The sequence below is a fragment of the Diuraphis noxia genome, unplaced genomic scaffold, assembly GCF_037042655.1.
Source record: "Diuraphis noxia isolate RWA-SAM2 unplaced genomic scaffold, SU_Dnox_SAM2 contig0005, whole genome shotgun sequence".
NCBI lineage: Eukaryota > Metazoa > Arthropoda > Insecta > Hemiptera > Aphididae > Diuraphis > Diuraphis noxia.
Window position 1 is genome coordinate 22,467,886 of NW_028301715.1, and position 13,145 is coordinate 22,481,030.

At 29.5% G+C, this 13,145-nt stretch overlaps 1 protein-coding gene across 3 annotated transcripts; it reads left to right on the plus strand.

The window, feature by feature from the left end:
• Positions 1-2,800: 2,800 nt before the first annotated feature.
• LOC149055080 (phosphatidylinositol 4-phosphate 5-kinase type-1 gamma-like) lies at positions 2,801-8,775 on the plus strand. 3 transcript variants are annotated; one of them, XR_016192153.1, is made up of 4 exons: positions 2,801-2,987; positions 7,124-7,986; positions 8,160-8,267; positions 8,332-8,775. XR_016192153.1 is itself a non-coding variant. In XM_089229698.1 (4 exons), exons 1-4 carry the CDS (start codon positions 2,843-2,845, stop codon positions 8,381-8,383), a joined length of 1,236 nt encoding a protein of 411 aa, XP_089085824.1. In that variant the 5' UTR covers positions 2,801-2,842; the 3' UTR covers positions 8,384-8,774. The 3 variants fall into 3 exon arrangements, 2 of the variants coding, with proteins under 2 accessions (XP_089085824.1, XP_089085823.1); XM_089229698.1 differs by having other exon boundaries at positions 7,124-7,813; positions 7,919-8,267; positions 8,332-8,774; XM_089229697.1 differs by having other exon boundaries at positions 7,124-8,267; positions 8,332-8,773.
• Positions 8,776-13,145: the final 4,370 nt, after the last annotated feature.

Genomic DNA, 13,145 nt, shown 5'->3' on the forward strand with positions numbered 1-13,145 from the left:
TTTACGCATGCGCAGTAATAACCAAGGCTCTAGCGTTTTCAGTCATTTTGGCTTTAAATCTAATACACAAGCATATACCGAGTGACTACATCCATATAATATGATATAAGGTAAGAAGATAGTAGTAATTCGATATATAAAAATACGTATAGTATAAGTATAATAATAATAATAATAATAAATTAATAGTAGATAATTGTGTATTTCCAGTGGTTTAGATGTAGTTAGATCACTACAATAATTTTGTTATGATAAATAACTATGCTATACACACTATGATTTAGAGAAATGATTGAATTTGAGCGAAGACTACTCGAAGAGTGTATAATAATTGTATTATTATATCTATGAAAGTAATAAATATAATATGGAAAGCCGACGACGTTCGTTAATTATTGTGATCGTCGAAATCAACTAATAAATTATACAATATTATGGCTCTAAAATATGTTTTCCCTATAAATGCACAGTTATCGTTTATCACTGTTTGTGTGTGTGTGTGTGTGTGTGTGTGTGTATGAGATACGAATGGGTGGTTCTCGCAACGTTTATACCATTTATTGGTATCATATGTGTCTTTGCACGAAGGTTCCAGCGAAAAACAACATGATCTCACAAAGACCTAGTTTTATAAATGTTGTGTGTTCTCCTGTGTATATATTATTATGTATGATTGTATTTTGTCTATGTTCGTCGTTTTATGTAGAGGATGTTGTGAGCTCCGTAACGTTTAATGAGAACGGCAAAATTGTACTATGTACAACACACAAACACACACTCATAGTGTTAATTATTTTCATTATATAATGATATTTAGATATATTATACAATGCACGGTATTATTCAAAAAGGCACACACCACGTCCACAACAGAACACTTAAAAAACAGTTCGCACTAAAATAGATGCAAAAGATGCTTTTGATAAGATTTTTAGTAACCTTAAAGTTTAGAATTAAATCGTGAATTATGATACCAGTTTCTTAACTGATAACTCTAAATTGATAAAGTAGCCAAGGGGAACATGGCTGCCACGGTTTTTGTTTACATTAAAAGTGTCCCTTCCGATTTAATCATTCTGTGATATTTTTTGTTTTATAAATTCAGTCCTCGACATTCGACAACCATAAATTAACCGGTTACAGATGAAATTTAAAGAATACAATTAACGTAAGACTACATTCACCATTAAAACCTTAAGTCCTCAACGCCTGTTTTGACGAGTCCTCCTTAAGTCAGTGGACTGTGTATTTAACTTCTTGTTCGTCTTAGAAGTAAACTGATTGGTTTTGCACATAAACTCCCACGGAACCGCAGCGCAGCGCCGCAGCCGATAAATGACGGTCGTTGACTGCGGCGCTTGTGAGCCTCACCTACGATTCTCTGTGAATGGCTGCAGCTGCATGTAAGATACTGGGGTGACACTAGGCGCCGTATGATAGTGCTCGTAGACTGAGGCGTCTGCGGCGGTTGTCCACACCTAAGACATTCATTCGTCGATGTTCTTCGAATGCTGCTGCATAGTGCCGTGTTGCGTGCCGTAGTCATTAGATAATGAAGTTATGGACGGTCCATTATGCTATTGTTCTATCTGGTGAGGAAAGAGACCTTGTGCTACCAATATGATTCAACATGTAGCACTCGCTACCAAAAAGGTTGGTATATTATACGGCAAACGTGTCCGATTACAGCGTTTGTTAGTGACGATCAGCCTTCAGAGGGCCGACAGACTGTGTTCCGAATCGCATGTATTATGCAACGTATTTTGGCTGAAGCCTCAATGACAACACACAGTAATATAAGATTTTCTATATTTTATTATAAGAAATATTTTACGATAGGGCAAGGGATACTACTTCGTATAGCGCGAACAATGCCCATAAATTAACGGGTTACAGATTGGATTCAAAGAGTACGGCAGAATTGTGTGGCTAGTGAACCACTCAAATAAAACATAATATAACATTCGATAGGTCGTAAACATTTTTTATTAAAAGCATAAAACAATAATACAAAATCAAAATCGTACTACGACTGTTGATTCACATACACGATAGTCGTACCTCCACTCATCGCGCCGAATCACTCAGCGACAACCGGACTCCCTTGCCTGCGTGTGCGGAAATGTTAAATAGGAAATAATATTGTTGTGGCCTCAGCCCATTAAGCTTCACCGCTCGCCACCCTGACCTATCTTAACATTAAAATATTTGATATTTCTATCTATTTTTCATATGTATTAAATAATATTATATTTATATAAGCTATCAAATACAATTTACTACATTTTTAAATTTTAGATAAAATTAAAATATTACGAATTTCGAACTAAAAAATTTACAAGTGTTTGTGATTTTAACAAAATAAGATAAAACAATAGAATTCAAATGATTAGTACACCTTTATTAATTTTTGTATTGATTTGATAACTGATGATAATAATTTCAGAATTAAACTAATGGCTGTCGCAGCGTATTGAGCATTTGTATTTAATAATACTACCTTTATTTCAGAAATTTTAATATTTTAGATAATTTTATCAAATGCTTTCTATTTGGCATCTTAAATAAGTACATTTTTAATGCTTAAATTTAATGTTTCTAAATTTTCAAAACGTTGTGTATCAAATTATATATTGTTGGTTAGTTACTTTTAACGCACAAAAAATTTAATGAGTTTATTCAGTTGTGTGCACCAATTGGTATTTAAATGTTTATATAACACAGACATCACTTCAATATGGTCAAACAACTAATATTGTTAACAAGACTGTAAAGTAATATCATTCGTTCATGTACCGCGTGAGAAGTAACTGTGTTGAAAATTGTGTTTACAAATCTAAAAATGATGATTAATACGTATAAACTTCTCAAAGGCCTTAACATTTTCCTAGTTTATAATATCATTATGGTTTTAACACTTTTAACTGTATTATTCCATAATATGCATAAAACTGCAGCTGTAAAAAGCTTGAACAGTGATTGTTGTGGTATGTATGTCATTTTTATTATGACACAATATTATATTGATACAATTATTGTGTTTAGACAAAAATCTAATATTATAATAAATATATATTAAATAAGTAGAAATGTCATTGTGTGAAAATCATACTTAAAAAAGTCGGTAGTAACGCACTCATTATTTATTTTCACACAGGGTTATGCATGTAATAAACTTGAATGTTAAATTTAGTTTTAAAAAATGAATGATGGAAGACATTTTGAGGGGGTGAAGAGAATGCTCAAAGGTAGACAAGAATTGTTTGTTTGAAGCATAGTAATATGATGTTCATTCCGATTGAAGTTTTGCTAAAGCTTTGAAAATATATATAAGTTTTCTTGTTAGTTGTTAAAGTAGTAATTAAATAATATTAAAAATACAAATTAATATAGAACACATATTTTTTTTTTACATGCTTCTCTTTAACTCACAATGTTTCATTCATTTCTGTTGTCATCAAATCTTGCGAGTTCAATTTAAATCACTTCTACATGACCTTGGAGGCTCAAATTTTGTATGGAGGTCTAGGGTCGGTGACAATACATGACCCCGTTGTCAATTCTTGAAAAAATTTTAAAAAAAATTTAATTATTAGATTGGTGGCACTATTCTTTTTATTTCAGTCATCTATGAACGTTGAGGTTTTTAGTGATTTTGCTTAGTAATAGTAAATTTGTTTATTTGGGCGTCATGGAACGCTATACAATTAAAAATAAAAAAATAATAATAATAAAAAAAATGAAATCATTTAAAATTAAAAACTGCGTTCTTTATGAAACACCCTTTATTAATTCTTTAAATATGAGAAATAAAGGGACCGCGTGACTCAACGAATAAGGCGCCTTGAAGGAGCTCGTCTAAAGTATCAAGAAATGAAAGCTAACGAGGGCTCAGAAGCTAAACGGGCAAGATTAAACAAAAATCGTTAAGCCCAAACAAATTTAAGAGCTAAAGAAACGCCATCAACGAAAAATAAACGCCTTTTACAACAACGCGAAAACAGGATTCAACAACGGGACGCAGAAACACCTCCTCAGAAAGAAGCCCGGAAGCAAGCGGAACATGAACGATATTTACAACGCGCCGCTCCAGAAACTCAATTTAAAAAATTTAAAAATTTAAAAATAAAATAAAAATACCATTAATATAATATTTAAAATTAAATTTTTTAAACTTACTTTTAAAACAATTTCTTAATGAAACTTTAAGGTTATCAAGATATTACTAAAAGTATTTATAATATAAAATATCAATTTAATAATTAAATATATAATAATATAATAATATAATATAATATAATATAATATTATATTATATTAATATAATTTAATATTAATATTTTTTAAATTAAAAAATTAAAATATTATAATACTGTAACGATTTACAGATTACTGACTCATCATTTATGTCGCGCTCGCCGATTTAGCTTTTAACAGAACACAGGAACGTAGAGTACGAGCATATATGTATATTATAAAATATAGCCAGACAGTCGAGTCTAAACCACGGTCGTGTCCAAACACACATTGAAGCCTACCTTGTAAAAATCATTTAATAATTGTTCAGCTCGTGCTCCGCTATTCCTGTGATCTTCAATATATTACCCTCAAGAACAGGGTTACACAGGTGATAGTGTACTATATACTTATAGATATTATTCAGTTATTTATTAAATCTTGTTTTGCGTTACTATATCGTGTTCCATTGTGTTAGTCTATGAATGCAGGTCATAAGTTCCTAGGACCTGTAAAATATAACTTAGGAAACTTTATTTGTATCGATCCAACAACCCGGTTCTCAAGACCGGTTCGTGTAGTAGGAATAGTTAACCAACTACTCCTTAACTGGATAGGATTTGGTATAAATATCGACAACCACTTAGTTTTGATAGACGAAGGAGGTGTGTTGCTGCAATACCATTAATATAAAATTAAAATACCATTGACTCTATTATTCCTAAAGATAATGACAAAACTGGAGGTTTGCCAGAGGAAATAGAAAATTTCGGAGGAGCTAATGTTATGCTTAGATGCTTAGAACCAACTTAAATGTAACTCAAGGACTTGTAAATGGTGCAATAGGAAATATCAAGAGATTAGGTTAACTGGTAGGTAACTGGCCCAATTTTGCTAGAGATCAACTTTATGATGAATGTATACCAACATCAATTCGCATCGACTTTGGAAGATATGGTATCCATAAAATCGAGCCCATAACTATTCAGTTTCCTGCGATGCGCAGTTATGGTACTGCTGAGCGTAGAATGTTGCCAATAATAACCGCGCACAAGTTACAGGGCTCCACCGTCGATCATGCTGTCGTTTATCTTAGACCAAGGCTCTTTGCAAAAGGACAAGCTTACGTTACTCTTAACAGAGTGAAATCCTTGCAAGGCCTCAGAATTAAACAATAATTAGACTGTTCGATGCTGATGGAAAGAACACCATGCAATATTGACGCCCTCGAAGAAATTGAAAGAATGAGAAAAATGAAATAATTTTAATATAGTCTTACATATTTACTTACTATGAAAAAAAAAAATTAATAAGCTAATTTATAGTATTTATACTATGCATATTAGAATGTAACGTAAATAAAAAAAACTATGCTTTCAAAAAATCTAATCCTTTGTTTCTAATTTATTGTTATCACTAAAAAGTAGAAAATAAAAAAACTTTTTTTAAAACATGCTTTTCTTAATTCTACTTAATACATGAACTAAAAAGTTGAAAATAAACTTACTTTTAAAACAATTTCTTAATAAAACTTCAAGGTTATCAAGATATTACTAAAAGTGTATCTAAAATGTATTAGTTGCAAAATTTTTAAAACTTATGAATTATAAAAAACTAAAAGCATGGGGCTCCTATGAGTCAAGAATATCTCTTGCAAAATTGGAAGTATGATCAATAATCTTTAAAATACTTATCATAAAGTTTATCTAATGATTCAGTTGTAGAGTGACTTTACATAGGAGTTATCATAAGTGCCCCATGTTTTTCGTTTTTTGTAATTCACAAGTTTTAAAAATTTTGCAACAAATACATTTTAGATACACTTTTAGTAATATCTTGATAACCTTGAAGTTTTATTAAGAAATTGTTTTAAAAGTAAGTTTATTTTCAACTTTTTAGTTCATGTATTAAGTAGAATTAAGAAAAGCATGTTTAAAAAAAAAAATTTTTACGAAATTTTTCACAAGTAGTTTATACTATATGCATTTAGATTGGTACATTTTTATCACCTTTGTAAATATTTTATATGCAAAACAAAATTTTATTTAATCAACTTATAAATTAATTTATTGACCAATTTGTAATTAGTTTGAACAGATCAAATATTATTGTATTATAAAAAAATTTAAATTTTAACGATAACGTGTAATTATACTAATTATAGGCTTATAGCTTAGGTACCTTCTGAAGTTGTAGATGATGGTACCTATTTCATTTGTATTATGACACTATATTGGCACAATCATTGTCTTTAAATAATCATCTATTATTTTAATGTTTTTAAATATTATATATGATTTATGTAATTCTATATAATTAATGATTTAAATTTTATGTCAATCACATTTACAAAGTCTGCAGTAGCACAAACATGAGTTATTTTCATAGGGGGTTATGAAATAAATCTGAATGTGAAATTTTGTTTTGAAAAAAAATAACTAATGAAGACATTTCAAGACTGTTAAAGGAATGCTGAAGAGTAGACAAAAGTTGTTTGTCTGTATTATAGTAATATACTAATATGATATTCAATCAAATTCAAGCCCAGCGAAAACCATGAAAAATGGTATTGTAATATTATTTTTATTTCTATTTTATGTTTTAATTCCTACTTAATAATTCCATACAAATGTGTTTACTATGTATTAGACTTGTGATTTAAATGTTTTTTATTATTTATTAATTTTAGAATTGTTATCAATTAAATCTCCATTTCTTTAACAATAATTGTCATTTTTAAATTTAATTCTTCTGTGTATGTAGATTTTTTTTAGTTATTTTTCTTGAGTTATTAGGGCTATTTTATGAGTTATTTATAGGTTATCTACAACCTATCTCTACATTTTAGATATTAATTTATATTGATTTGAATTGAAAATCGTTTTAGGTGATAACAATGATACCCAGATACCGAATAGAAACATCACCAATAATGAAGAAATCCAACCTGCTCCAACTAAGAAATGCATACAATTAGGGATATATCATGCATTATACAGAATTGATTCAAAGGTTAAAGGGATGTTGACGAAGAGCGACTATACACAAGTTGAAACGCATTCATTTAATGAATTTGTTGAACATGATAAAATTCCAACTTACTCTTATCCAAAATTTAATTTCATGGTATATGGTTTGTTTGCATTTAATCATCTCAGATCCTTATTTAAGATACAAAACGATGATTATGTAAAATCAATATGTGACTACGAACTGATTGACCTGTCCAAACTGGGTGGTAGCAGTTCAATATTTTACATCACAAAAGATAATAAGTTTATTATTAAAACTGCGGAAGAAAACGAACGTCGTGTTTTAATAAATAATATGCTTGAACATTACATCAATCATTTTTCTTCAAATAAGGACTCTTTGTTGACTAAATTTACGGGTCTTTATGTGTATAATTCTCGTTCATACCAAATCATATTAGTAATTATGAATAATTTATTTCCTTCAGACGTGAAAATATATGAAAAGTATGATCTGAAAGGATCGACAGACAGAAGATATGTTTCAGATACAAAAAAAATATCTACTCACAAAGATGATTACTTTAAATTTAAGTATCCTAAAGGTATATTTTTGTTGCCAATGACTAGAGATGATCTTCTCAATATTATCAAAATTGATTGTGATTTTCTAAAACAACATAATATAATGGATTACAGTCTTTTAATAGGCATTTACAATATCGATAAAGTTGAAGAACCAGACACTCCTTTAAATAAAGCAGCTAAAGACAGATGGGTACGTTTGATGGATGAATCAATAAGAATGAATATAAGTAGTATTCAAGCATCCACTGAAAATGTATCAAAAGAAAATGTTGATTCATTAATAGATAGTATACCTGCTCTAAGTGGAACTAGAGAACGATTATTACTATTTGTTGGAATTATTGACATATTACAAACTTACAGATTGCGGAAAAAAGGTGAACATCTTGCCAAAATCATTATGCGACGCGGGAATATTTCTGTACAACATCCCGAAGTATATGCCAGTAGATTTTACAATTTTTTGTCAACGTATGTAAAACAAATTTTTGTTTTTAATATATTCATTTATTCATCACATTCTTACAAATTTTAGATCTGTGTTTATGCCACTTTCTTCTGAAGAAATTGAAAAACTATCCAAGTAACAAAATGGTTCCACAGCAATGAAGATAAAATGATTACATGATAAATTATAAGATCACAATCTATGCAATAAAAGAATTAATAATATCGTATAATATTTTTCATTTTATGGAGTATGGAGTTAGCTTTAACCATTTTTATAACATTTTAATCTTTCACTGTAAACAGTGGTTTCATACCAAGAATAATGTAACGCATAATATTTTCATCTAATTTTTTTGTTTATGATCAGACTGATAAGTACTTTTATATTCAGTTAGTTTTCTTTTTTTTTTTATTGGAATTTGAGAATTATCATTTGATGTACCTACTTGCTCTTTTACGTCCTTCAACTTTTAAGTATGCATAATATGCATATATTATATGCTTCCAATTTTGACATATGCAATCTCTAAAAAAATGATATTAATTGTAGAATATTGTTATTATTAAATAATGTTATTAATTGTACAATATTGTTATTATTAAATAACATTATAAATTGCAAATTTTAATAATTCTACATTATATTATATAGACAATAGACAATAAAGAGGACTGTATATTTTATTTGCTTTAGCGACATGGTTTCACAGTAACCTAACAAAGCTAACAGAGTCTTTTGACGCTACCGGCCTTATTAGGATGTACGGTGGGTGCTAAGTGCTCTGGATCTTTGTGAGTGGGGATATTTTAATGATATAACAACCATTTATATTGGGAGCACAAAATAATATAACAACAAATATTCCAAATAATAATAATAATAAAATAAGGGAACAACAATATAGGGGGGGGGAATGGTGAGCACCGCGGAACCGACTCCTTGAGATGATCCTTGATGAGTTGCTACTGAATCCAATAATCCTGAGTCCAACCCACGTGGATCGACGGGTTGTATTGCGCCTTTGAGCGTATGAACTCGCTGGTGGAGCAACCAAATCACAGACTGTACTCGTGAGCATATGAGCACTGAATAGTAGATCGACTTAAGTCTGTGAACACCACACGGCGATGGTTGAGACGGGAGCATGTCCTTTTGCGGAAAAGCAGCAAAAATGGCCGACGAACAACGGGCGCAATATTTTGAAGTCAGAACAGATTAACGAGCCAAAAAGTACAACAATATGCAACAAGCAATATCACAACAGCAACACGCAATATTTTGAGACCAGTAAAACCAACCGACAACGTGCCGACAACTGGCAAGTGTGTAGCCGTTCTCTTAAAACTGATAAGTACTAAGAAAAAAAAAAGAAAAACTTGTACAGATCATGTATACCAACACTGAAACATAAATTCCCTAACTGAATTTATAAAACTTATATATAACTATATAAGTATTATCTTATGTAAAAATATGTATTTGTATTCAGTATTGATATATAAGTGCCATACTGCCATATATATGCAATGTCACAAATTAACGTTCATGCAATGTTCAATTAATGTTTTATTGAAATAATATTTTTTAAGCGTTAACTCACAGCTGCGGCCTGCAATTATAATAATATTACTTTATTTATGAGTTCAAAAACAAGAGAATAGCTTTTGGCCCGTAAAAGAATTGATGATTACGATTATGGTTACCGTTTGTTAGGTCATGTTTTTGTCATCATAAACATAGTACATTGTTACCAGCTAATACTGTGTCTGCCATATTGCTATGATGTTACAATAAGAAATTTTCATTTGCACTGACCTTATGAATCCAGCTCGAAATGACCAAACTTTATGTTGATGATTTGTCAGTGAAATTTAAATCTATCACTTTAAAAAAATGTAGACAAACAACTTATTTAAATTTATGTATAAATCGGAGTGTATATATATTTTATTCGATTTAGCGTCATGGTGTCACAGTCACTTAACAAAAGTAACAGAATCCATGACTAACAACGAATAAAAAATAAAATAAAACATAATTTACTTAAAGTTTACCAGCGCTACCAACGTAGCATCAGCATTATTAACATGAACTTAAACAACAAATTTTAAAACAATGCACACAACAAAATATAAATTTTTCGTCACTTTGTCAGAGACTACTGTTATAATTTAAAATAACAATAAATACCAGAGTTCTAAATGGATAATAAGTAATGATAAATAAATAAATACAAATATAATGCTTACGTATATACGGCAGTGACGGGAACAACACTTCACACAAGACGGCCTTCTCCTCGAAATCGTTCACATTCTTTCATACGGTCCCAGAGAGTGGTGTCTTGTGTGTTACTCGCATGGCTATAAGTTGTGCATCGCTTTGACAATTATGCTGATCTATGTCTTTATAATTGACAAGTCACTACTTATTTTGTGCTAGTTGTGATGTCCCCATTCACGGTTGTTTATTAAATATCGTACATTTATAGATGTAATATTAGGTATTACAACATACAATGTCTAAAGTATTACTTAAAATTATGGTATTTTTTTAGAACATCAATAATATAAGATATATATTTTGTGATATCAATATAATTGATATTTACATATTTTACAAAATGTGGTCATAATATTACCAATTTTTTTATTTTTATAATATATAATACAATTAAAAGTACTATTATGATTGCTATAATGCTAATTAGTACAATTATGATATAATCATTATATGACATTATGTTTTTTTTTTTTGATTATAGTTTTTACTCATAGTTGATAATATATTGTCAACGTCCATGAAATCTGATCCTTTTATGTTTATGTTTTCAATAGGTTTGTATATTGGGCTACTTAGTTCTTGTCTGTAATTTTTTATTTTTACCAATTCTGTGTCACTGAGAATGGTGCTAATATTTATTAAACTTATTATTTAATATTAATATTTACCTGGGTTGATTTCTGTACTCTTGGCAGTAATTTTATTGTCTCTAATGACGTAGAGATTTCGCAATTTTCTATGTCCCTGCTTCTTTTATTTTATAATTACCAGTTTTTACCCAACACTTTTTTATTATATCTATCTTCTTTTTTACACTAAAGTATACTCCTTTATCCGAGGGAATAAATATTTCGGACTCTAATAATTCAATGATCGATTTATTGCAAAACCCTGAAATATTTCGACCCAAAAATGCATTGTATTCACAAGATTCCCTTCGTTTTATTGTGGCCCTATGACTACAAATTGTGATTATTTGTTTGTTGCAATTTTTGAGTTGATTTTGAGAGATTATTGAGTAGCTTTTTCTATCGTCTGATATAACAAAATAATCTTGTATTGTGTCTAATTTGGCCCATTTATTTAAGTCCCCCATAAATATAGGTAGTGCTTGTACTGAATATAGTTCAAAGTTTCCCTCATTAGATGTAATCGGGATTTGTAAAACCAATTTTAGACTTTTGTCATCTGTGAAACTGTTGAGGATTGCTATTTGATAGTAAATGTGAACCAATATTATTTGATGTCACTGGAATTATCATATCTAATTTTTGCGGCATTATATTTTTTATGTCTGCGAGAATATCTACGAATTTATTTGTAGATATTAAATTTGGGCTGAGTTTACCATAGAGTGAAGTTATTAAACCTTGTTTTATTCTGTCTAATTCTAATTTTGCATCCTGTAAGAAATTTTCTATTAGCCTAACGACTTTTTCAGTTCTAATCATGAATGAAATTATCTTGATATCTTGATTAAGGCTTATTATCATTGTTTTCATTGTTTCAATACTCAGTGCACCGTCGTTTAAATGTTTTATAATTTCGTTCATTTTTATAGTATTGATGTACTCATTTTTGTTTATATTTTGTATTATTGTTATTTGGGATTGTTGTATATGTTGTATTTCGTTCGTTGTTTCATTTATATTGCTAAGAGTTAAATTTATCTCGTCAATGTCATAATTGGTCGCTGTTCCAAATAAGAATTTAAAGGTGGAACCAACGGCATTAATTAATCCTCTTTTATTTAGAATTTTTTGTAATAAATTAAAAATTTGATTTACGTCATCAATATGATTGTGTATACCTTCGTTTATAAATTGTATATCTACTGAAAATTTCTTAATTACAAAACCATATTGTTCCTTATCTTTGGTTTTGTATTGTGGTATCATAATTAATAATTGCTTCATGTATTCTAGTTTTTTATATAATGGTTTCACATCATTGTTAATGACAATTGTCCAACGACCCGAACCAAACATAATATTTCTTTGTTTTGTAAATATAATACCTGGCGTTTGTTGAGTATATGTTTGTGGTATGTAGAATATGCTGATTATCATGAAATATGCTAGAGACTTCATTTTATACAAATGTCGTTATATTATCTACACGATGCTTTGCCTTGAACTGTTTATTGAACTTGTTAATCGGTTATGTTTTTTTTTTTTTTTTTTGCTGTATTGACAAATCTGTTTCCAGTGGGTTGTGATATTTTTTTATTCTGCAAACACGTATGACATCTTCAGTTAATATATTGTTAAGTTTTAGTTTTACCATATAATTTGCGTCATTTATTTTTGACATAATTTCATATGGTCCCCTATATATTGGTGCCAATTTATGCGTTTTTCCTGATTCTTGAAAAGGAAATTTAATAAGAACAAGTTGCCCAGGTGTGTATTCCACATGTTTATGAGTTTTGTCAAAGTGTTTTTTTTTTGTGTTGTTTGTACCGATGATATTATTTCTGTTAGTTTTAGTCTGATATTTTTAAGGTCCATAAGTGATATTTTTACATTATACGTTAAATTTTCGGGTATTATTTTGTTGTCAATTGGTAATTGTGGTTCAAATCCATGCATTAGATAAAATGGACTGAAATGCGT

What these genes read in the sequence shown, in the direction of transcription:
- LOC149055080 (XM_089229697.1), top strand. Translation starts at nt 2,843, where the DNA reads ATGATGATTAATACGTATAAACTTCTCAAAGGCCTTAACATTTTCCTA. An exon ending in CTTGAACAGTGATTGTTGTG is followed by an intron (nt 2,988 to 7,123) that starts GTATGTATGTCA and finishes AAATCGTTTTAG; the next exon opens with GTGATAACAATGATACCCAG. An exon ending in TTTTACAATTTTTTGTCAAC is followed by an intron (nt 8,268 to 8,331) that starts GTATGTAAAACA and finishes TACAAATTTTAG; the next exon opens with ATCTGTGTTTATGCCACTTT.